The sequence below is a fragment of the Centrocercus urophasianus genome, unplaced genomic scaffold (assembly GCF_019232065.1).
Source record: "Centrocercus urophasianus isolate 14NV4802_14NV808 unplaced genomic scaffold, USGS_Curo_1.0 seq_270, whole genome shotgun sequence".
Taxonomy (NCBI): Eukaryota; Metazoa; Chordata; class Aves; order Galliformes; family Phasianidae; genus Centrocercus; species Centrocercus urophasianus.
This window is the reverse complement of record NW_024884834.1, coordinates 24,248-48,024: the sequence shown is the minus strand read 5'-3', so window position 1 is coordinate 48,024 and position 23,777 is coordinate 24,248. Positions and strand designations below refer to the sequence as shown.

At 45.2% G+C, this 23,777-nt stretch overlaps 1 protein-coding gene and 1 long non-coding RNA gene across 3 annotated transcripts; one reads left to right on the top strand and one right to left on the bottom strand.

Annotated features, from left to right (window-relative positions):
• LOC122164748 lies at window positions 1-5,035 on the top strand. 2 transcript variants are annotated; one of them, XR_006170312.1, is made up of 6 exons: window positions 1-59; window positions 146-247; window positions 501-548; window positions 2,745-2,789; window positions 3,390-3,425; window positions 4,722-5,035. It is a non-coding gene; the product is annotated as an uncharacterized LOC122164748 (long non-coding RNA). The 2 variants fall into 2 exon arrangements; XR_006170311.1 differs by having other exon boundaries at window positions 495-548.
• Window positions 4,521-14,599, bottom strand: GALM (galactose mutarotase). The gene is made up of 8 exons (XM_042826998.1): window positions 14,324-14,599; window positions 13,237-13,391; window positions 11,078-11,284; window positions 9,583-9,664; window positions 7,948-8,089; window positions 7,699-7,873; window positions 7,431-7,540; window positions 4,521-4,759 (listed from the first exon to the last, which is right to left on the bottom strand). The coding sequence occupies exons 1-7, from the start codon at window positions 14,517-14,519 to the stop codon at window positions 7,463-7,465; spliced, it is 1,035 nt and encodes a 344-aa protein (XP_042682932.1). The 5' UTR covers window positions 14,520-14,599; the 3' UTR covers window positions 4,521-4,759; window positions 7,431-7,462.
• Between the last annotated feature and the right edge of the window lie 9,178 nt (window positions 14,600-23,777).

The window sequence follows — 23,777 nt, the reverse complement described above, 5'->3', positions numbered from 1 at the left end:
CGCTCCAGGTCCCGAGGAAGAAGGTATTCTCGCTCACGCAGTCGAAGTCGTGGTAGGAGGTATGCTTATGTTTGCTTCTTCTTGTTTCTTTGTTTGGCTTAGAGTTTTTTATGCAACTGAACAACTTTATTTGACTTTTCTGCAGGTCCAGGTCTGCTTCCTATCGTAGGTCGCGGTCAGTTTCACCTCGTAGGTCTAGATCTGTTTCTCCACGCCGGTCCCGCTCGGGTTCCTTGAAGAGATCAAGGTAATAATTTCTTAGAAGTTTTCAGCTTTGTGTTTGTTCCTGTTTCAGAAAATTGTGGAAGCATTCTTTGCGTGATAATTCTAGTTAAATTTATAGTAATCCTGTTAGGTTTTGAGACCGTAGAGTGCTGCATATCCCATGTTGAATTTTGATGCCTAAAATGTCAAACGATCATGCAGGATTTATATTTCAACGTATAGATGTTATGTAGTGCTGTAGGAGTCTTTGATGATGTTTTTCATTTTAGGTCAAGATCAAGATCAAGGTCGAGATCCAGATCTGTTACGTGGCCCCGAAGCAGGTAGGTTACATAGCTGAGGGTTACGTAGTAAAGTTAGTTGAGGCTGTTGAGGTTTTCTGTCAGTTGTTAAAATTTTCAGGAAAAAGCACGTGTTCCCTTTAGTAACTCAGGGTTCTGAAGCTTCTATAGACTAGTGCAGAACACTGTACTTTCTCTTGTTTGGTCTGTTAAGTTTGTTGACTTGTGTGTGTGTGTGTGTGTGTGTGTGTCTAACCCGCTGGTGATATCTTGGTATTTATGGTGGTCGGAAGTACTGTTTTCATTAATTTGCATTATTTGTTGTCTAACATAGCAAACGTAGAATTTATGATTTTTTTTCGTTTGCTTTATGTAGCACATAAGAAACTCTGGATACTTCCAGATACACGTCAGAAATTAGGGTGCCCTTCTGATAGCGTGTATATAATGCATGTAACCTGGAAAGTGCTGTAGGACTCTTTAGTGCAGTTACAGCTGTTTCCAGCTGTCTTGTGTACTTGTCCATTCATTCACAAGTGTCACTTTGCAGTAGCTGAATTAAGTGTGTGATAAACACTACAGCAAGTTATTTTGTACTATCCAACGTACCTTTAGAACAATACCAGATTTGAGAGAAATACAGGATGCCTTTAATTCTCCTTAATGTTGTGGTTATTGTTTCCATGCTAAGTGAGCATAGTGCATGTTTCTTGTGAGCTTGTCAGATATGTGGCTGGCATGGGTGACCTGGATGTCTTCAGGTAGCTGCTTTGTTCAGTGGAGACTGCTCTTTGCCACCCTGTTCCTTGGTCTGCTGTTCTGCTTTAAAGACTGCTCTTAGATATAAGAAACACAATAGGCATTGGTGAAGAGACAAAACAAAAAAAGGAATCTTCAGCTGGATTAACAGATGTGGATTCTTCTGAGGATGAAGATTTCATTATTAAAAGGTGGTATAGAGGCTTTTATGAGGAGTGGTATGGAGAGCTGTACATAGTTCCTAGGGAAAGAAGAGATGGAGACCAGAAGATGGCTCAGTTAAGAGCAAAAAATCATACAGGCTTTTCAGAACCTAGTGAAAAGAGAAGGGAATTTGCCTGAGGTAGCAGAATGATGCTTTTGCATTGATCAAATGCACTTTTTCTCTCCCTCTTGCTAAAATCTGTTGAATTTTACTACCTGTTGTTGCAACGTGATTTAACTGTGGCTCATCACTGTTCACTGAGTATGATGAGCAGAAAGTAGCTAAGGTCAGTGGGCTCTCAAGGGGAAAATTCTGTTGATGCTATTATCATTATTTTCTTTTTTTAGTACCAGGATTGTTCTCTGCATTGTAAAGGATGCTCCTCAAACTCTGCATTGTGACACATTTCTTAGTAATTTAGTGGTTGAGGTGGAGGAAATTTCATACACAGAAGTACAGGGAAAAGGCAAAACTTTGATGTTCAATCTGTAATGAAGTCATTGTTAAATTTATACGTCAGGCAGTTGAAAGACAGGTGTTTTTTTTTTCTTGAAGAATCAAAGGAATGCAAGACACCCAGAGACAGACTCTTGATTCATAGGGAAGAAAGTCTGAAGAAAGTATTGCGTGATGTTTGCTGGACTGACAGCATCAAAGAGTACATGTGGAAGCAGTCATGGAAAGCCATGGATAGGGAAAGTAGAACACTTCCTTTGGGAACTTAGAAATTACACTTCTTGTAAGTGATGTTAGTGTTCTGATGCAGCAGTTTTATCTCCGAAGGGCTGGAAAAGACTTAAAGCCTTTTCACAATGCTTAAATTGGACAGATCTGAAAGAATATTTTTGTCAGGTGCGTACGAAAGATGAAGTACACTGAGAAGAAGACATTTGTAGGAGTGTACTGCCTGCAGCAGTTTCAGCTGTAGTGGTAGCTGTTGCTCAAGGCTAATAGTACTCGCAAGTTTAAAGTCTGGTGTTTTATGAGCTGTGTGGAGATACTGGTCTGAACTTGGGTGGTTGATGTGTTTCCTGCCTCTTGCACTAGCATGCATAAGTTGTTGGCCTGGGACCAAAGTCCAGAGTAACATGTACAGCATCTGTTTGAAAGCGTTCTTCTGAAAGATAGTTAACTGAAGCCCTGTGAGTTTCCAGCATTCTGTCTGCATTCAGCATGATGGTTCTTCTATATTTAGTGTAAACCTTGCTGTCTCAGATGTGGTGATATGCATGCCACTGGCCTTCTTGCTGAGCTGTTTTTACTTCTTGTTGTAGGTCTAGGTCTCACGGCAGATCTAAATCTGGCACGCCGGCTAAGAGGTGAGCATGCAGTGACATCTATAATTTAGTGTTGTTTTCATGTGATTAACAAAGCCTCTGGTCCTCTAGAGGAAAAAAAAGCCCCCAAAACATGAGTGTCTTAATTAATCCATTTCAGGTATGACAGTGATTATAAAATTTCCTCTACAGGCCTTTGGAATATGTTCTTTATCTGTCTTATTGTTCCTAATAGCTCTTTGCAGTTTCTAGCTCAGTACTGTTTTGCTTGCTTGTTTTGTGCTCAGTTCTGTTTTATTCTCCCAACCATCAGAGAAAAGGTTGTATTAATGCTGCTGAATTGAAGGAATCTATGCTTTTTTTCCCCTCTTAATGCCTCACCTGTACAATCCCTTCTTTTCCTGTTTTCTTCACTGAAGATGGTTGCATAAACGCAGTCTCCATACTAAACAAATGGAGAATCCCCTCAGTGTGAAAGCTGATGGGAAAGCTTTGTCATCTTCAAGAGCTTCTGCCTAGAATCCCATAATAATTCCACTGCTCTGCTGCTGTGGTTGTTTTCATGTTTGTTGGTTGTTTTATTGGGGGGTGCGTGTGTGTATTTTAACTGTATACTGCAATGATTGTGTTCTGTTTTGACAGTCGATCAAAGTCCCGATCACCATCTCCAAAGAGAAGGTATGTTGGTCTCTCGGTCTCTGCTGGTAACACATACTGTAGGACTGGCATTTTAGTATCTGTCTGCTGAGGAGTGTGACTGCTGCCTGTAGGAAAATACTGGGGAGATATCTTTCTGAGATCTCTTTGCCAGAGATAACATGACTGTGGTTTGATGTGTGGTGATACAGATGCGGAAATAAGAAATTCCTCAGTGTGCCATTAGATGCCTTGCCTTTGGCTGCTCCTGTGTTAACTAGGAGTTCACTGGTTCTTTACTGCACAGAGACTTTCTGCTGGTGAGCTTGAAACACAGAATAAATGTGGGATGCAGCACTGAGTCTCATTAAAAGCTGCAGTAGGTATGTGAAGGTAGAGTGGAGTAACCTGTAACAGTTGGGAAGGGAAGATTGAGTCTGATTTTACTGCTGTTGCTTATAGTTTTTTTTTTCCGCGCCCCCTGGCGTTATGCAGTGTGATAATTCCATCTGTGGGCATACATATAGTGACAGAATAGGCTGCTATATTTTAAAATTATTTTTACATACTTTTAGAACTTCTGTTAGACTGTTTACATAGATTGATTGTGATAGGATAAGGGGGAATGGTTTTAAACTAAGATGTGAGGTTTCAGCTGGATATTAGGCTTTTCACACAGAGGGTGGTGGCACACTGGAACAGGCTGCCCAAGGAGGCTGTGGATGCCCCATGCCTGGAGGCATTCAAGGCCAGGCTGGATGTGGCTCTGGGCAGCCTGGTCTGCTGGTTGGCAATCCTGCACACAGCAGGGGGGTTGAAACTGTGATCCTTGTGGTTCTTTTCAACCCACGCCATTCTTTTTTTTTTAAAGTATAATAATTCTTTTTAAAGCTTCACTATTAGTTCTAACTTCACAATTGCAGGGGAATTGAACAAATGCTTGTTATATCTAAGTGATCACCATGACAGGTCTTGGCATCTTGCTGTATAATGATGTATCCTGCCTTCTGTGAGAGCCACTACCAGTTGTACAGTTCAGATGATTTCACGATCACCTCATTTAAATTGCAGTACAATAATAACAATATAATTAATACAATTATACACATACAATAAAATAGGAAAATGCAGAGGAGGTGAAAGTAAAAAATAAATGTATTGTCTCATCATTAGCCTACTTATGTTGTCAACAGTAATTGGTTATTTTATTTAGGAAAAAAAAGAGAAAAAACAGTGCCTGAAGGGTTACAGAGTAGTGCAGGTACCCTCCTGATCTTCCCGTGTTTGTGAATCCCAGATCACTGCTGAAATATTAACTGCAGGTTCTTTTCCTTCCAGTCGTTCGCCATCAGGAAGCCCTCAAAGAAGCGCAAGCCCTGAAAGAATGGATTAAAGTTATGAATTTAACCTTTTAGGAAGAAAGTTATTTTGCTTACATTATTATAAGGGATTTTGTGGTGTCTTTGTAAATGTAAGAATGTAGATAGAAGAGTATATCGATTAAAATTTGGCATGATCTGGGTCTTCTGAGTTAGTCACACCAATAGACTAGCACAGGTCTCTTTTTATTGTATGAATTAACTTCCTGTGATATGAAAATGTGGGACTTTTTTATTGGCACATTGAAATAAAATGTGTATTTTTAACTAAAACTTCTCTGTAGTAACCCTGCTGCTTCTGTTAACGTGGGGGTAACTCTAGCTGTGTGCCATGTAACGTGGATGGGTGATGGCTAAGGGGAGAATGACTAATAGCGTCCTCTCAAACTGGTCACACTTACTGTTGGATCATCTGAAGGAAGGATCGCCTCCTGCTTTCTTTTAAGGCAGAACTTATCTCCTCTGTCTGCAGATGGTGAAAACTTTGCATATGCCTTTTTAATCCCTTTATGGGCATTTGTTTTTTGCACTGATGTAATAAGCACTGCAGTTGTAATCTGCGATTCCAAGAATCAAACAATAAGTTTTTGTTCAAACACTTATTTTAAGTGAATACATCTGCAGAAACATCCAAACATACAGCAATGATAACGTGAGCGCTTCCTCGACTTGTTGCATTTTCAGTTATTTCATCTACTCGTATGAAGCAGACTTCAAATGTCTCAAAGCGTGTTTTCCTTCTCTGGGGGAAGAGGTAAGGTGGTCTGACCTACTTTCTGAGGGTGCATGTGCTCAGGAGGCAAAAGGAAGTGTTATGAGGCTTTCTGCTTTTGGCCTGAACTTTCCTCCTCAAGTGAAAGACTCACGGCTGACCCCAGGAAATCAAACCTGCTGCATAGAATGGGTATGGCCTTAAAGCAGCCCGAATCCTGGAGACGGTTGTGTTAATGAAACTAATTTCTTGCAGCATCTGCACCACCTGCAGGTTTAATGATTCGTATATAGTTCTGTCACTCTGTACTTGTCCTCATTCTGTAGTAAAGAATTGCATGATGCAGCACTTTGTTGAAACAGATCACAGGACTGGAAACAGCGTTAGACTGAGCAAAACAAATGGTTGGAGGGGAAAAAAGCTGACATACTTTATTCATCTATTTTTTCGTAATGTGATGGGAGAGCTACCAGAAACATGCCAGTTTTGGTGGTAAAGGAAAGTGAAGAACTAAAACAAGTTTCTGCCCAAAGCACTGAAGTGGAAAAGTGTTTGGGCTGCTGAGATCTCTAATGGCAGATTGCTTTCATTGTGTACATCGTAACAAAGCTTCTTAAATGCAAGAAGATGACAAAATTAACTTCGCTCACTCCTTTGGTAACCCATGGGTTTGGGGTGTTTTTTTTTTCTTCTGTTTTTATTTTTGTTTGTTTCTTAATCTGGTTTCCTGTTAATAACAAGTTTGTGGCACTTTGAGCAAGTAGTGCAGATGCTGAACATACTGTCGTGTTACTGCAGTGTTTGGCCTTTATCCATCATCCTGATATGCTTGGTGTCCATGTGGACACCGCCGTGGTGCTTAGCAGTGAGACCCAGTGTTTCATTGGCCAGGTGCAGTGATCTGTATTTTAGCAATATTTATAACGTTCTTCCAGAGGAGCGATGGGGTGGCATAAAATGCTGCCCTGGAATGAAATACCTGAAGCCTGTGACTTGTGCTTGGAATGCTTGTTGGTTGTGTACTGCCTGCCCAACTCATAGCACACCTGGTGAGAAGCACGTGTATGCTGCTGCTCTGGAATTTGATCAGCTTTTTCCTCTTCTGTACTCATGAGGTAAACCTACTCCCTAATAAACCTGCAGACTGACACGACAGCTGTACTGGTACCTGTTTTTCAGTACCCAGAGACACCATGGAAGATGGATCCCTGTGCATGCTGTCGGGGCAGCTTTACTGGCTACTGTGGCCTGATGCAAAGGACAGGAAGCACTGCAGAGAGGTGTGAAGGGGCAGCTACAAATCCCATGCCCAAAATAGAGTACGCTACTAGGGTGTCTGCTGCCGCTCTGGGCTCGAGTCATTCTCAGGGTTCCTGCTTCATTCCTGTAGCCAAGGTATGTGGAAGATGCTCTTGTGCAGTTATTGCTGTTGGCTTCAAAATAGGAGTTAAGCCAGAGGAGCTGGCAGTGAGCCAGTATAATTCCAGCACTCCTTCCCTCCACAGGCTGTGTGTGTGTGTGTGTGTGTGTGTGCGCGCGCGCGAGCGGGACACTTCTGTCAGCTGTGATTGCAGGGCGCCCTTGGGTTAGTTGACCTTGAGTTATAGGGCAATTCTGCACAGCTGAGTAATGCAACAGCCAGCACCTCTAGTGCTGTTCTGGGACTAGCTGATGCTCTGAAATGGCTGCTGAGCCATATCTCCATCAGTCCCCTGCTGTAGGTTGAGCTCTGGTAGGCTGTGTCCCTAAATGCTGTTTTCAGAGCAATTTTCAGTGGAACGAGGCCTGCTGTGCAGCAGTGAGGCTGGGAAGAGGATGAGGGCAGTGTAGAGACAGGAGAGCAGTGGAGTTAAAAGTATAAACAATGCAGACAGAAAGAAGAAAGCTTCCAAGTGGGTTCTGGGGCAACTCCTGTGACCTGCAGGGTTTTTGAGGGAGCCTACTGGAGATGCTTACCCCCTTCCTGCAGCAGGAACTGGCCTCTCTCCTCAGGCAGTGCCAAAGCACAGCCAGGTGGTGTGGTTGTATTCCTCCCCAGGCAGGAGCAGAGGACAGGGGAAGTGAGGCTGCAGAGAGGCAATGAGCACTGCTGAGCACGGTGGCACCAGGGAGGGCCGTGTGCCCACGGCCTTCCTGGTGCAGAACCCCAGGGCATCTCCCCACCATGGGCATTTCTTACAGCTCTTCAAACAGACCCAGAAGCCACAGGCTCTTTGTGGCTCACCTTGTTCACAGCGTCGGGCCAGTTTTGGGTTTCCAGACAGAAAGCTGAGTGCTTGGGGTAGATGGCAGCACCTTTGCCCTTCAGGGAGCCATCCAGGTTGTTCCCAGTGTAGAACTGGAGGCCAGGCTGGGTGGTGTGAACCTCCATGGTCCTGCCGCTGGGCGGGTGGTGAGCCCTGCAGAGAAAATGCTGTGGGTGGGCGAGTGGATGCTGGTGCTTCAGGGGCACCCTCAGGGCTGCCAGCCTTACCTGGCCACGAGGCGCCGAGTCTGCCCCAGCGGCAGGCAGAAGTTGTGATCGAAGCCATCCAGGTGGAACTGCTTCAGGTGCTTCCCCAACTGCACCGGCTGACGGAGGTCAAAGCCAGTGCCCTGCACGGCAGCCACCTCCCCTAGGCCAGGAGAGCAGCAGCATCAATGCTTGCATCCAGTGCCCCGCGCACCAGAAGCTGTGCCAGGCTGAGGCACCACCACAGCTTCAGCCTCTGCTCCCGGCGGCTCTGCACTGGTTCTGCTCCGCAAACCCTGAAAACCATCAGGCTCCCTATGACAAGCAGTGAATTTGTGTGGCTTCTGAGCCTAAGAGAAACGCTTTTACAGCTGCAGAGCAGCAAAACACCTTGAGGGGAAAAAAAAAAAAGCCACGTTGATTATGGCACTGATGTAAAATACAGTGCCGTTGCACCTGAGCAGTCTGTGCTTAATAGCTGTACAAACCTCATCTTCGCCTCTGGGGCTAAAACCATACGCAGTTTTATCAGCCTCAAAGGCTAAGGTTACGCAAAGCTTTGAGTGAGTGCTGCAAAAAGCTGGGGAGAGAGCTAGCTGCAATTAAGATGCAAAAGCAATTAATTACCCTCCAGGACAGTTGTTATTGAGTGTAACCTGCCAGTGCCCTGATGGAATCAGCAGGGAGAAGCAGGGCAGTGGGTTTGCTACAGCATTGAGTTTTTCCCCAGCTTAGCAACGTGCCAAGCTGAGCAAAAGCCTCTGCAACTTGGAAGCCCCACTCTTCCAGGTGCAAGCTGGTGCATGCATGCACAGTGGTAAACGCAGGCATAACACTACTTCTATCAGGCACCTGAGGTAAAAAACTTTCTTGTCTGCTTTGTTTTTTAAGCTTATTTTGTCTCAGTCAGATGTTTCTTTTTCTTTTTTCCTTTTTGTGAAATAATGCTTCCAATTCCTAACAGCAACCTCTTCCAACATCAAACCTGGTGTGAGATCTGTTTTGCACTGAGGTTGGCTCTTGTTGCAGCTCAGTGCGGTTGCTTGCACAGCTCAACAGGAGGGTGCTGGAGTGGGCACCAGGAATGCACGCTCTGCCTCTGCTTGCTTGGATTGTTTAACTTGGAGGCAGGATCTTTCATAGGGAGAAACAGTGATGGGAAAAACAAGCCAACAACAACAAAAAACAACAACTAGGAAGCTCTGTTTTCCCTGTTTCACCCCCAAATCAAGATGGAGTACAAGAAGTTGCCAGTCTGCTTCTATGCTCTGAGGCCAGAGGAAACAGCAATGTCACCCTCATTGAATTAACCTGCTTAGCATGCAAAATGCGTTGTCTTCCTTCACAAGCTTTCCTCTTTTTGATCGTTAAAGACAGGAAAGAAAAGCACTGGGTTTGTGTGCTCAGGCTCCCAGCCAGCAGTGCTTGCCCCCTGTCCTTTTGTAGAGATGGGTGGATGGATCATCTTGTGTAGGAGGGGCAATGCCAGGATCCTGGGCAGCAAGAACTCTCCTGCTTGGGCATGATCTTGTGGAAACATGATTTGTGGAAGTAAGGCCGCGTTATTCCATAGAACATCCCAGTGTAGGAGTATGGTAAAGCCAAGCTCTGTACAAACCCCCGTCTGTGAAGTTCTCCCTGCTATGTGTCACTCACCAGTTGGTATCTTGGTGTCATCCACAGGCAGGTAGGAATCCGCTTCAATAGAAATCTCATGGTCATAGATATCAGGCGAGCCCTATGGGAGGAAGGGAAATGCTGGGATTCCTGCAGGGGTCTTCAAACACCCAGGTGTGGTGATGCTGCAGCTGATCTTGTAGTGCCTGGGGGGCATCCCGGGCATTTCCCACCTTGTCCTCATTAGAGGACAAGTTGCCAGCATGGGTGAAAGGCTGTGTGGGACCTCTTCCATGGGACTATCAGCCTGAACTTGCACCTTGCCAAGCACTAACACTGCCAGCTGGCTAGCCTAAATATGCCAGCATATAGTAGCAGGCAAAAAGGGGGAGGAAGCAAGCATGGTGGGAAGAGCAGCCTGTGCTCCTGCTCATGCTCCTCTTCCTCCCTGGCAGCCTCAGGGATACTGGCAAGGGACTTGCTGGGCAGGAAGAGGAACAAAGTCGAAGCTAAACCTGCATGTTACTATCTAACCTGAGCAGTAGTTTCATGCCCAAAGGTCTCCTGTTCCTCTGGAAATACACCTGAGCTGTATTCCATAGGTGTTGATATTGCTGTATGGCTAGGAGGACAATCTGAGAGTAAGCTAATAACTGCACTGCCATTTTTAGGGCAATATCGTGAGCAGACCTGCAGAGAAAATCTGGAATGTTTCTCACTAAAGCTTTCACAGGTCTCTGTTACACATTTTCCCTTCCTGTGCCCTCCGCCTAGGAATATTTAATTGCCCAGGTCCTCTTCTTCCAAACCAAGTTATAAATACAAAGGTGCAGGAGACCAAAGTGCAGCTGCAATGCAGTGCCAATCACTGTGGGTCTGCTCTGCATCCCCCTGATGCCCCACTGTACAACTCTGGCCATGTCACATCCCTTCTCCATGATGTTGTTTCTCCTCCTATTTTGACCTGGATCTTTATCTGCTACACTGGCTGGTCTCAGCTGCAGCCTCCAGAGAAGGGTTTCAGTACCTTGTCTCAAAGAGACTCATAGAGGCCAGCCAAAAATACCAGGCTATCACTAGGAGATGTCAATTCTGCACCTCCTGTGTAATCTTTCCAAGGGTCCACAACCAGCAGAGGGCAAAACTACCCAACCGCAAACAAAAGAAGGGGTAATATTAATTACTAGGTGGCTGTGTTCACAAAGCACTGGGATAATGCAGCCTTCCTTGAGGTCTATGTGAGGTCTTTTGCAGCTTGTAGGCTGGGACACCATTGCTTTGTCCCCACAAGTCACCACCTTTTTGAGTTTCCTTTTCTCCTTTGCTGAAAATACTCCTCCCTATGCTAGATGCTGGGAATGTCCTGAAGCAGTCAGTGCTGGCCTCCCTTACCCCATCTCCTGCCAGCAGGATCTGACAGCTGAGGCCACCATGCTGGTCCCAACAATCCCACGCAAAGCCTTTCCCACTGGGAGCCTGGGCTTCTTCACTCCTACATGGACCCCTCTATGGAGTTGGGTCTCCCCATACCTACCTGCCCTGCCAGGTTAAAGTACGCATGGTTGGTCAGGCTGATGGGTGTCTTCTTGCTGGTCTGGGCTCGATAGTTGATAGTCAGCTCACTGCCATTGAGCGTGTAGGTGACCCAGACCTTCAGCTCACCGGGGTAGCCCTCCTCACCGTCAGGGCTGAGCCGGTAGAAGCAGACACCGTTTGGGAGGATTTGGGGGCTCCAGAGAACCTGCAAGGACAATGTGTTAGTGCTCCTCTCTCCTTCCCCAGGCTGGGATGAAGTTGGGAACAAAAGGCACACAGGGAAGCGTGCACTGAAACAAAGGTTTCTGTCGATCATCTTCTCTGCTCTTTCTCCTAGGAAAAAAAGAAAAAAGAAAAAAAATACAAAATAACCCAACATCCTCTTGCTGGGGAAAAAAAAAAAAGTGGAAATTGGTAGAAAACACAAACATTAACCTGCTGGCTCTAGGTGACCAAGGAAAACAAGTTTTTCCATGAGTAACTGAAGAAAGGAGGCAGTTTGCTATGGTGGGGCATCTATTCTGGAACTCTGTTACTCCATGCCTCAGAGGGCCTGGGCTGTGATTGATTTTTACTTTGCAGTTGGATCTATCCCCCTCCTGTGGATCTTTTGGTAGGCAACATCAGCTCATCAGGCTGCTGCCTTTCCTGGACTAACTCAGGGCTGGCTTTTAGGGCGCTGGTAGCAATGTAAAATATAAACTGTGCTAAGGTAAGTGGTACCTGACGTGTAGCACTGAGTCCTTGGAGATTTGCAGCTAAGAGATAGATGTTTCTGTCAAAGAAGACAGATCTAGAGGCAGGAGCTGGATCATGCCACTGGAGTGACTGCTTTCATGCCTTGTGCAGAGATCACAACTGGAGAGGACTCATCAAAATGCAACATTTCACCAAGGTTGCCAAATATGATAACCAGGCTGTGGATCCTGCACCAAGTACAGCTTCAGTTCCCACTGCCGTGGGATTCTAGTTTAATACTTTGAGTTTCTGCTTAAGTTCACCTGAGGAAATCTATTTATGGTCAGTTAGCATGTAGATATTTTTAAAGCTAGGAAAGTTATTTTTCTGAAGTTTTCCAGTTCCCCAGCAACGTGATTAAGTATCACCACCACAAGGCTGCAAGCTTCCATGTCATCAAGCCCTGTGTTGATCACTGAGGTCTGTGAGATTATGAAAAAATTGAGAAGATCACCAAGATAGTCACAGCCAAGAGCTATCACATCTTGTTTGTGTTAGGTCTGACCACAGACCTCGCATGGTGGCTGTCACCTGGCTGAAAGGCATCCAGGGGGAGTCCATGGGTGTCTGACCCCAGTCTGATGCCAGGTCACAGAGATTAATCTAATCATGCTGTGTTACTGGTGCTGCCCAACAGTGACATTTTTCCAGACTCTCTGATTCTTGCTTCATCAGGCTGGATGTTCTCTCACAAAACAAACATTAACTAAGGAAAGCATCTGCACCAGCATGTTTGCATGAGTTCCTTTGGGAAGAGAAGGATCAGCTCCTGCTGCTTACACACACATTCAATTTGACACAGCCTAGGGCTTGAGGAAAGCAGTGACCTCTTGAATCTATTGTGAAATCAGCAGCATGGCCAGCAAGGCTTTTAAGAAAGCAGCCCTTCTACTGACAGATTCTGCTTCTCTTACTACTGACAGAGCACAGGTGGCACACAGACCTCTGAATCAGCTCCTGGGAGAATATAGAAGGGTTCAAAGGCAGTAGGAGGTGATTTTGTATGGGAAGGACAGAAGGGCAGGCTGTGGAATGGAAGGGGCGGTCTTCTCCAGGGCTCCTGCAGTTGGAAGGCTCCACTGCAGCCTGGTGCACAGCAGCATACAGAGCTTCAACGCAACATCCTTGAAACCACAGGTGTGGATGTATCACTGTGGATCAGTGTTGCCACAGTGGAACAATGTGTGGCACCTGAGGATAACACAAGCCACCCAGGCAAAGCAAGTACTTTGTGGCTGCTGAAACAGAAAAATCTTGTCTTCCTCTCATCCCTGCATGTGCAGCATTTTCAGGGAGCTGAACCAACTCAGTAACCGCCAGAAAGTCCTGCAGGGTCAGGACGGAAGACATCATATCTCTTTGCCATGACCCTGGAGGCTGTGTGCTGAAAGCCATGGAACCCACCAGCCCAACATTCACCTTGTCAAAGCCCTTGGCTCCTCCATGCAGTGAGTTGGGCCCATTATTAAGGAATAGCTGATACTCTTTTCCATCCATGGTGAACTTCCCTTTGGCAATCCTGTTGGCAACACGACCTACCACAGCTCCAAAGAAGGGGTGCTTCCTTGTGTAGCCTGCATAGAGAAAAAGCAGTGTTCTGTTACGTGGAAGGACCAGGGAAGGACAAGCAGTCTTCAGGTGTGCTTGAGGACTCAGAGATTTCCCTCTCGTCTTCCTTCCAGTGCAGGGGGCTGCAGTCCTGGTGTTGCACAGGGCACACAGCTGGCCAGTTCTGCACATGACCTTACTGCTCTCTTCCCACATCTGAAGGGTGCTTACAGTGGGAGTGGGGTTGGTCTCTTCTCACAGGTGACAGGTGACAGGACAAGGGGAAATGGCCTCAAGTTGTGCCAGGGTAAGTTTAGGTTGGATATTAGGAAACACTTCTTTATAGAAAGGGTTGTTAAGCACTGGAATAGGCTCTCCAGGGAGGTGGTTGAGTCACCATCTCTGGATGTGTTTAAAAACCACTTGGATGTGGTGCTCAGGAACATGATTTAGTGGAGTGTTGTTAGAGTTAGGGTAGTATAGTTAGGTGGTGGTTGGATTTTATGATCTTTAAGGACTTTTCCAACCTGAGTGATTCTATGATTCTATATGGGTGCGGCACTGAGGGACATGGTTTAGTGCTAAGCCTCGGTAAGTCGGGCTGATGGTTGGACTTGGGGATCCTGAAGTTATTTGTCAACCTAGATGATTCTGTGTTTCTATGTTCTTTGACTGAAACAGCTCAGGGAGAGACCTGCAATGTTTACAAATTTGCAGAAAAGCTCAATGAGGGCAAATTTGTCAGAGGGGCACATTGCAACACGGGGCCACCAGTGTCCCCACACCCACTGCTAAGCCCAGGACAGGGAGCACGAATTGCACTTAAACAATCCATTAATTGCAGGTGCCTTCAGGAGCGGATCACAGATAGGAGCAATCAAGTAATCTGTCTGATTTCTTTTTTTTTTTTTTTCCTCATTTATTCATTTATTTTTTAAGGAAACAGATTAATACCCACCTTCGAGCGTGTCAAAGCCCAGGACAATGTCTGCAAATTGCTTGGCCCTGTCTCTTGTCTCCAGTGCGGCGATTATGCACCCAAAGGACAGGATTTCCACTCTGACGCTGTCTGACTGCAGCACAAATTTCTCCACCTCCCCTCCTCCATCCTCCGGGGGCATGTGCCCGAAAATCTCTCTCTTCACCTCTGCCATCTCTCCCCAAGCCCCGTCCTTGCGAAGCTGCTGGGAGGGAAGTCCAGGAGGAAGTGCGGGCAGCTGGGAGTGGAGCAACGAGGGTTACGGAGAGCAGAGTTCCAAAAATCACATGATTGCCTCCGGCGCGGCAGAGCTGGGAGGAGTTACACCGTGCAGTCGCTGCCTGGCAGGCTTAGGAGCGTGCTGAGGGAAAAATGAGTTTTTGGAGGTGCGTGCCCCTGGCCTGGGCTCCATTACACACTACATTTTGAAACAGCTGCTTCCAGTTGCCATGGGGAAGCAACCTCAGAGTGCAGGAGAACCCCAGGAATATGAAAGTAATCTGTGCATGCATTCTTCTGAGCACCTGTTTTCAGATTATTTGGGGGGGGGGGGGAGGAAGGGAGGAGGGAATCCAGTCTCTAAATATTTATCTCCAGCAAAGGCTTCCCTCCAGGCAACACTGCACACAGCTTCCAAACTGCCCACAAAACAAAGCCTCCACGGGGCGGTTGTGCAACCTGCACTTTGTCAGTGCTGCCTTTCTGCCTGCAGTAAAACACAGGCTGCTGTATTCAGGTGCTTCCTTCCGCACCCTTATGGCCCCGACATCTAAGACCGTGCAGGTGCAAGGGTAATACCACGAACAAATCTGCTCGTGAGCCCTGCACCAGATTTTCAAGCTGGTGGGTAAATCAGAAGAGACATCAGCCTGCACAAAGACACATATTACATGAAAGAGCAACAGAGTGAGCAGTCTTCAGTGTTTGAGCAAGGCAGTTCCAAGAGCCTGGCTTTGATGCCTGCAGGATTGCTCACAGATGTCCCATGCCTGTATCCTTCTTGCCTCTGGCAGATGGCGATGTAGGCAGCTGCAGTAGATCTTCTCAGTCGCTCTTATTTTATAGAAGAAGTATGTTTCATGGCTGCACAGAGTTTTGCCTATATTGAGGGTCAAATATAAGATCTTTTCATTTTTCCCCTTTTGCTTCTAGTAAGAAAAATGTGGTACCAGGCCTGGACATATCTGACAGTGGCAGCCAGGCATTTCCACAGCTGATGAGCATTCACAAAAAGCTGTTCCACATCTCCTAGGCTTTGGGTTCACCTCTCTCTTACAGTAGTGACCACAACAGCTATTCCTCTGCCTCGAGGCTCTTGCAAACAGGTGGGGCAGTGCATCGTCTGTTTTCTCCTCTTTCTCCTCACTTTCATCACAGTTATCGCACCAGCCTTTTGCAAGCCAACAAATGCCCAAACGCTGGGCACCAAGGATTTGATGGTGGAGTCCCCATTTATAGAAATAGTTAAGAGATGTGTGGATGTGCTGCTGAGGGAAGTGGTTTAGTGATGGGACTTGCTGGATCAGGTTGGTGATTTGGCTTTGGTGATCTTGAAATCTTTTCCAACCTAGATGGTTCTGCTATTCCATGATTTATCAGCTCCATCACTGTACGTGGCCCTGCAGGCTGACATAGGCATGACATGAAGGCAGGCTGTGTGCATGGTCCAGCTTCTCTAATCCGGGCAAGAGGCTTCAGTTGCAAAGGAGAACTGGAAATTCAGATTTGGAGTGAATGGTCCCTTATTTCCCCAACCAGAACCCTAGCAAAAATGCATATCATAAAAAAGGGTGGTGGTTTGTTTTTTTTTTTTTTTTTGTGTGTGTGTGTGTGTGTGAGGGAGCCATTTACTGCACCATGCATTCTCAGGAAATAGATTTGTTATGAGAAAAATTACAGATGTTTCCCTGAGATCAGCAGGTTGGAAATTCCAGGTGCCTGCAGGGAAGCTGCAATGTTCCAAGGCAGAAATGAAGCATCATTTTACACACGATTGTGCCGTTCCCTTAGGATTCCTTTAGTTTTGTGCTTTTTTAAGATGTTTTGGCTTTTGTTTGTTTATTTGTTTTTAATCCAAAATAAAGTGACTTTGCTTAATATGTGACAGTTAACGAGAAGAAAAAGGCATTTCCATACCCAAATTACAAGCTCCCTTCTTACAAACACTGTCAAAATGAAGCTCAAGAAAAGATTTAGCACTTTTGACGCAAACTTTAGCATCACTTTTGTACCACAAATCTGAAACAATAAAAACATTCTCCATATGACTTTTGCAAGCAACAGCAGAGGAGGAGATCTCATAGAACTCTCATTTTGCAGACACCTATTTGTAATGAGGAGAAGCTGTGGCGGTGTGGTTCTAGGGGAGCTGAAACAGGGAACACAGCCAAGCCAAGATGACCACATGAAGACCAATAACCCCATTACTGACAGTACACACACTCAGCTGGCACTGCCATGCACTTGCCAGGTCTGACTCTCCGCACAGCAAAATCATCCCTGGGACACAGTTGTTTATCCTATTGCACGTTTCCCTTGATGGCCACTGGAAGCTCTTTGGACATGGAGGCTGTTTCTTATCCAGTGCCATGCAGTACCTGCTGCCCAAGATCCTGTTTTGGTCACTCCTGAGATGCTTCTGTAACAGGCTGCATTACTACACTTCCTTCCATATTTCTGACTTTAGTTTAGCTGTGGCTTTCAGCTTATGTGGGATCCAGAGCAAGACTTTGGGACTTGGCAATGAAAAAATCCTCATGGACAGCTCAGGTTATTGCTGACATTCCTTTTTTGCTGGTAACAACAGCAGTGAACGCTGCAGACGGAGACGAGCTCTGCTGGGGCTGATGGCTGCATAGACACAGCAGAGAATGCAAACATCACTTGTTACACCTCCCAGCATTACAAGCCTGTAATTAAATCCCTTTTCTTTGACAAACTTTGTGTAAGCTGGTGGAGCTGAGCCAACACTGGAGCTGCAGGGAGGTTGCATCTGTGGGCAGAACAAAAGGGGAGACATCCCCTCCTCCATCTTATTGCCTATTTGTCAAGTGCATCTTCAGCTCTGCTGGGTGCTTCACCACACACAGCCTTAAAATGGAGCCTGCACTGCTTTGTGCTTCATCTCTTCAGGGGCAAACACACCAAGCCATTGATTAGGTTATTTTAGGATTGTGGCTTGCTGTTGCTCTGGCGGTCGTTCATCAGCAGCCAGCTACACGTGTTTCAGAAAGCTCTTCAAAAAAACACAGCCACCCAAGAGCACTCCTCACACAGCACGTTTCAGATGTGCCTTTGTGCACGAGCTGTTTGTGCCTCAGCAGTAGCTGAAGAGCCATTCGGATGTGCCGGTTGCTATAGAAATTACTTTCCTTGGGAGCTAAAATAATAGCTTGCAGCTCTTGCAACTTGCTGTTGTGTGGGCTGCCTGGAGCCAGAGACACTTCCATGTAGCACTGGGGGCTGGGGAGCATTCTTGCATATTCTGAGACAGATTTTCCTTTCTCTGTGCTCATGCAGCTACTTTTGAATTTAAGCTTTGCAGAGGATGTGTCACAGCTCTAAAGGTTCAGAAATAAAAGCTGCCTATGAAATGGCAGGATGGCCTTGCGGCTGAGGTTTCTGATGGGGGTGAAGAAGATTTGGGTTCCGTTTCCATTTCTGCTTCTGAAAGTTGAGGCTATGGGACTGCTCACACTGAGACAACTTTTAGTGCAGGAGACACTGCATAGCAACTTGTGGGGGCTTACAGGTCTTTAGAAGTACCTAAGCGACTCAAGCAGGAAGGCGACAAGCAGGTCAGCTTGGCTTCATTCCTCATTTTTTCACTGGTGAAAGTACTGGGGGGAAGTAGATGCTCCATGGACCCACAGCTCTGCAGAAGTTAGTGGGTCTATAGATAGTTCTGGGCTCCAGGCCTGACTTGCACAGCAGCTCTTGCTATCTGCCCAGGAGACAGAGGAGGGGCAGAAGAAAGAGGCATGAGAAACACTTGGATGCACCTGTGTCAAGAAGCAGGGGCATGGTGGTCAGGTTTGTGACTCGTGGCACACAGCCTACGTAGGGTCCCATCAGCTGCAGCTAGCACTAGTTTGTTTTTGCAGATGGGGAGCAGCAAAACAGTAAGAGAAGGAGGCAGGAGGGCATAGGATGAAAGGAGAGAGAAAACAAACAGGGAAAGTATTTTGTATCACAGCACAAACCCTGTGCTGTCCTAGAAAATTCGCTCTCAGATGCGTGCATGACTGCATTGGCAACTGGCAGGGAGATGCCAAATGGAGATAAAAGAACTGCAGAGTCTGCTGAAGGCAGCAAGCTCAATCAGTTCCTGTCTGAGCAGCAGCAACATACATAGGTGCAGGGAGGAGGGTGTTTGGGGAAACCACAGGACAAAACCGGGCCTTCGGATGTGAGGCAGCTGTACTTGGCTTAGAGGCAGCTAGTGATAAGAACTTGTTTCACACATGTAGACATGTGGATTTACCTCCTTCCAAATTTAGATGTAGCATGCACCTAAGTTCTGTGCCTGCTCAGTTTTGCTGGAGTTGTATCAGGGGAAAGCTGAGGAAAGCTGACCTTGTATATCTACCCACTATGACTTCATGAGCCTGATTTCTCCACCTCCACCACAAAACTGTCATCTTCAGCTGCCAGCAGCAGCAGCAGCCATTTCACTGGCATTTTCCCCTCCTTGCGAAATCGAAACAACAGAAGCTATACTTGCAAAGTCAACTGCTTCTGTTGAGACAAAATCCGTGCACCGCTGTGTTGCTTTGGGAGCCTGGGAAGATCAATACAATCACACTATAGGGAAGTTACAACAGATTCAAGCATGGCTATTGCCGCTAGCGAGGTAAAATGGTTCAAAACATTTTGTTGGGATTTAATCAGAAGAAAATTCTTTGCAATGGGGGCAACATTTTAAGGTTAATCAATAACTGGAGCCTAATGTTCCAGTTAAGTTTTCATCATCAAAGGGCAAGACACGAACCACATAACATCATTAAATGTCTGTTTTAGAAATGTGTATCCTTTCTGGTAGATCTTCACAGGAGCTTATGATTCTGGGAAACAACCCATTTCACAAATTGAACACTGCTCATTTTTGGGAACTGTTGCCTAAGATAAATCTAGTGTTGTGATGTCTTCTGCATTGGAGACTGCAACACTCAGGAGCAAAGAATATTTCCAGACTCTCTGTCTTTGAAACAGAGTAGCCGTTTTAGGAAGAGAATGACACTTCTGGTGCCTGGATTGCCCGCAGCTGGCCATTTAGCTGCCCACAGATAGCCATGTAGAGCCAGGCTTTGCTAAAGGCAGGAATTGTGTCCACTCGATGGGTGAGCTGCTTGTTCAGTCTGCAGGAGAAGCTGCTCTGAGAGTATTTTGGGCAAGAAGCTCTGCAAGGAAATTTCCTAGGTCAGTAAGGCAGCCACATCTCTGCTGCCCTGCTTAGCTAATCCAGAGACCTGGAGAGCCCCATTGCAAAGAGAGTCCGTGGGGTGGATGCTTTGAGGCACAGACAGCATACTTCTATTGGTGCTGGAGTTGCCAATCTCTTCTGGGCATGCTGACAGATGGGCAACTCGACAGCAAGAGGAAAAGATTTCAGAACTGCAGTTATTTCCTGAAACTGTCCAGAAGAAGCAAAAGTAGAAAACCCTTCCCAGATGAGGATGTGAAAGTTCCATTACAGTGTCTTGGAGAACATTCAGTATCTCGTATTTATGCAGAGAAAGGTGATCTTAAGCAGTGAGAGGAAGTACTGAAGAGGCAGAAACGTTTCACTGTTCATCCAAGACAGAATGCTGGCAACCAGGGAAACAGTAACGGTGAAAATCAGACAAACATAAACAGGCAAGAGCTGTGACCCCAGAACTTTGATCTTTGGTGTTGCTGCACTAGCATGCATGCCAAGACAACAAAATAAAAAGTGTGTAAAGTCAAAAACATAAGTAATATGAAATAACAAGATACAAATGCAAACTTATTTTGCCCCCCTCCATGCTTATCTTGTTGTGATAAAGGCTTGTTTTCATCAAGGTCACTCAGCCTGCCTTGGTGCATTGGACAGGCTACAAGCAAGAGCCCTGTCTTTGCCCTCCTCCTACTTGCACAAGAGCCCCAGCAATCCCTGCAGTGCTCTCCTCAACTCTTCCACTGGTGCAAGACTGACTTGTTTTCTTCTCAGTATTTTTCACTACCACTGGGAAGTGTGTTGCTGCCATGAAAGGTGAACAGGTGTTGGGACCTCTTGTGGAGGGAGGAAGACAGCTTTTGGCCAGGTGGCCAACCAGTAAGGTCGCTCTTACTGTTTTTCAAGGGACTGTTTGAAATGGCTGGGGCTTGACACCACAGATAATGCAATTTTATTTTGTACTCAGATCTGAATATCAGTTCCGAGATTGTTAGCACAGGTATCAGATAACATGGAGAAAACAGTGAATGATGTACCACGAGTAACTGGTTTAAGTGGCTGCACCAGTCTGGGGAGAAAGCAAGCAGCAGCTGCACTTCTAAATAGTGTATGTGTGTGCATGTATATATATAGAAAAGCCACAGCAACAAAGTGAAACGTGAAAATTTTACATCAGGCCATCAAAAAGGCAACAGGAGATCTACTTGTAGTAGATCTTTGTACTGGAGCATTTCGGTTTTACATTTTTAATTGCAATTACATTTTTAAGTTACAAAAGAATTTTGTTTTTCCAAAACATGAGTAAACTTCTTTAACCATCAGACTCCAATCTGATACTTTAAGAAACAATAAATATAATATTTGTGATTGTTTTGAAAATGCTGGTAACATTAAAAGGCTTGTAGACTCTGCTATGCAAGGCAAGTCATTACTGGCTGCTGGATCTGACCTGTACCACAGCTGCTTATTGACCCAAGTGCACATCCATGTTGGTGTTCAAGCCAGCAACAAACACGCTGAGCAGCAGTTTCTCTTGATGGTAACCAGTGTACTGCATGATTAGTGCTTCAGGTTTTTGTTCAAAATTCTTGCAATGAATGCCCCAAATTAGTCATCTACAACCTGCCAGTGCATTGAAAAGAGAGAGGATTGCAGATGCTCTACAGCCTAGAGATAGCATGGATAAATCTAGATAAAATGACGCAAAAATAAAAACAAAGATAAACGTTCTGGTTGTTTGTCCAGGCACTGCGGTGTTTTCCCCATCCCTCTGCAGCTGAGGCAGTGGTAACTTCCAGTGTGGGGAGTAGGCAGAGCACCAATTTCTTGGACTGTCGAGACTAAAACCAAGAAAGGGAACAAAACCCCTGCACATCCATGACACAGCTGCAGATAATGAACACTGATGTAACTGTCCTCTGCACTGCTATGTGCCAGAATTCACACTCAACCTGCGTGCTACATGCTTATCTTGAACACATAATTGAGTGAGTCTACCAACCTTCAGTGGGCTCTGAGGCTGTTGGCAAAGGGTATGAGTTGAAATGGTCAATATGTGAAAGCTACACTAAAGAGCGTCATTGGAAACGAGACTTTAAGCCTTGAAAGCAAGTCTAGCAGTGCAGATCTTTCCAGGAGCTGCCATCCACCCCTGCAAGTCAAGACCCGATCATCCTTCAGGCTTTACTTCATCAGAGCAGCTGAGTTTTGACTGAGAAAAACTGCAGAATGGATCCTTCAGCAGAGTCTCCCTCAGCACCACTGGGTGCTTCTATGGATGATAGTCACCAGCATCTCTTGTAAATCAGAGATATGATCCCTGGAGGAGACACTTAATGGAGGCAAAAATATAAATGGGACCAAAAGAAGTAGAAAAAAAAAAACAAACATGCTCAAGGCTATTTATTAAACAGAAAGATATGGAAGTGGCTTCTGACTCATAAGTTCCTTAAACTTGTAACTGCTGAAAAAAAAAGTGTACCTGAGAGCACTGACTCCATACATCCATTTTTTTTTCCATTTTGCCATGCACACCCGCTGCTGGCAGCTCTTCAGGACAGGATACTGGCTTACCTGTGGTCTGACCCATTTTTCTGTCACCTCTTCTTGACTCAATCGAAAAGCATAGATCATGTCTGAGTGTCATGTCACCCCTAAATCCTCAGCCCTGTATTGTGTGATGGCTTAAGCACTCACTTCAGCTTACATTTGAAAGCCATATCCAGACCATTTTCAGGAATCACCAGTTTGTTAACATTCCCCTACAAATGACATTATTGAATCAATGAATGTTAACTGTTTTTCACTTACGATCAAGCAAACAAAAACCTTTTCCCATTTTTCTTCTGGCTGTTACTTGCATTTCCATGGCACCTAAATACAGTAATCTTAGTAATGGATGTGTAATATATTAGTACAGTAAGAAACGTTGCTCACTATGATGAGCTAATAGCTTAATGCAATGCAAATTACAGCACAGGATGTAAGAAATACAAGCAGCAGAGGAGAGGAGAGAAAATTGTACTGGTAAAAACATGTGCTTCCAAACTATGTTCATAATTAGGTGCTTTACATTCCTACAGGGCTTGAGGATTTTTCTTCATGTCATTGCTTTGGCCTTTATATAATTATGTGGTTGCACTTGGCTATGTGGTATAAGTAAATAACACTAATTGCTTTTCTTAGTTGAGGGTAGTGGCCTGAAACCATGACTTCTGTTTATCAGCTCTGCGTAATAAAAATTGTATGAAACAAAACAAAACCATTTCAGACAGTATTGGCAGCTTTCCTCTATCTCTCTTTTGTACAAAAGGAGATCTGATAGAAAAATAGCAGCAAAATCAGACTGCTGAGTCAGATACTTACAAACTTACATAACGGGGATGCATTTCCATATTTCCTCCTGTCTTTTGTATACTTGCAGCATGGGGGGAGCGACTGAACCAACTCTGCTCACAGTAGCTTAGTGCAGATGCTTCAATGTTGCAACTGAAACATGAAAAATATCTTAATATAACATCTCCATCATGGAATAATTAAATATGACATTAAGTCAGTGAAGCAGAATCTATGTACTGCATGGAAACATGCTGAAACTTCTCTCTGAACACTCAGTAAATATAGATTTTGTCCAACAGTAAGCCACTTCTTCATTTTCAGACAAATAATTATGAATACACCGGGGAAAAGCAAATTTAATTAGTACAGAAATTATCACAGCCTTTCAATGCCATTTTCTGATCGTAAGTCTGGTATGTTCTGTGATTTCTTGGGCTGTTATTTTTTGCAATGGTGTGGTGCAAACGTCTGCTTAAATCCACAGATTTAAGCACACAAAATTAATTTGCTTCATATGGCAAGTAAACTCTTGGGTCCAAAGTAGAAACATCAGTAGGGTAACATATGTTGAGTACTTAGAAATAAAACAAGTGCCAAGAAAAGTAAGTTTAATGTCATCACAGACATGATGTTCCTCATTGTCTGCTTGAAGTCTGAAAAGATGTCTATACATCTTCA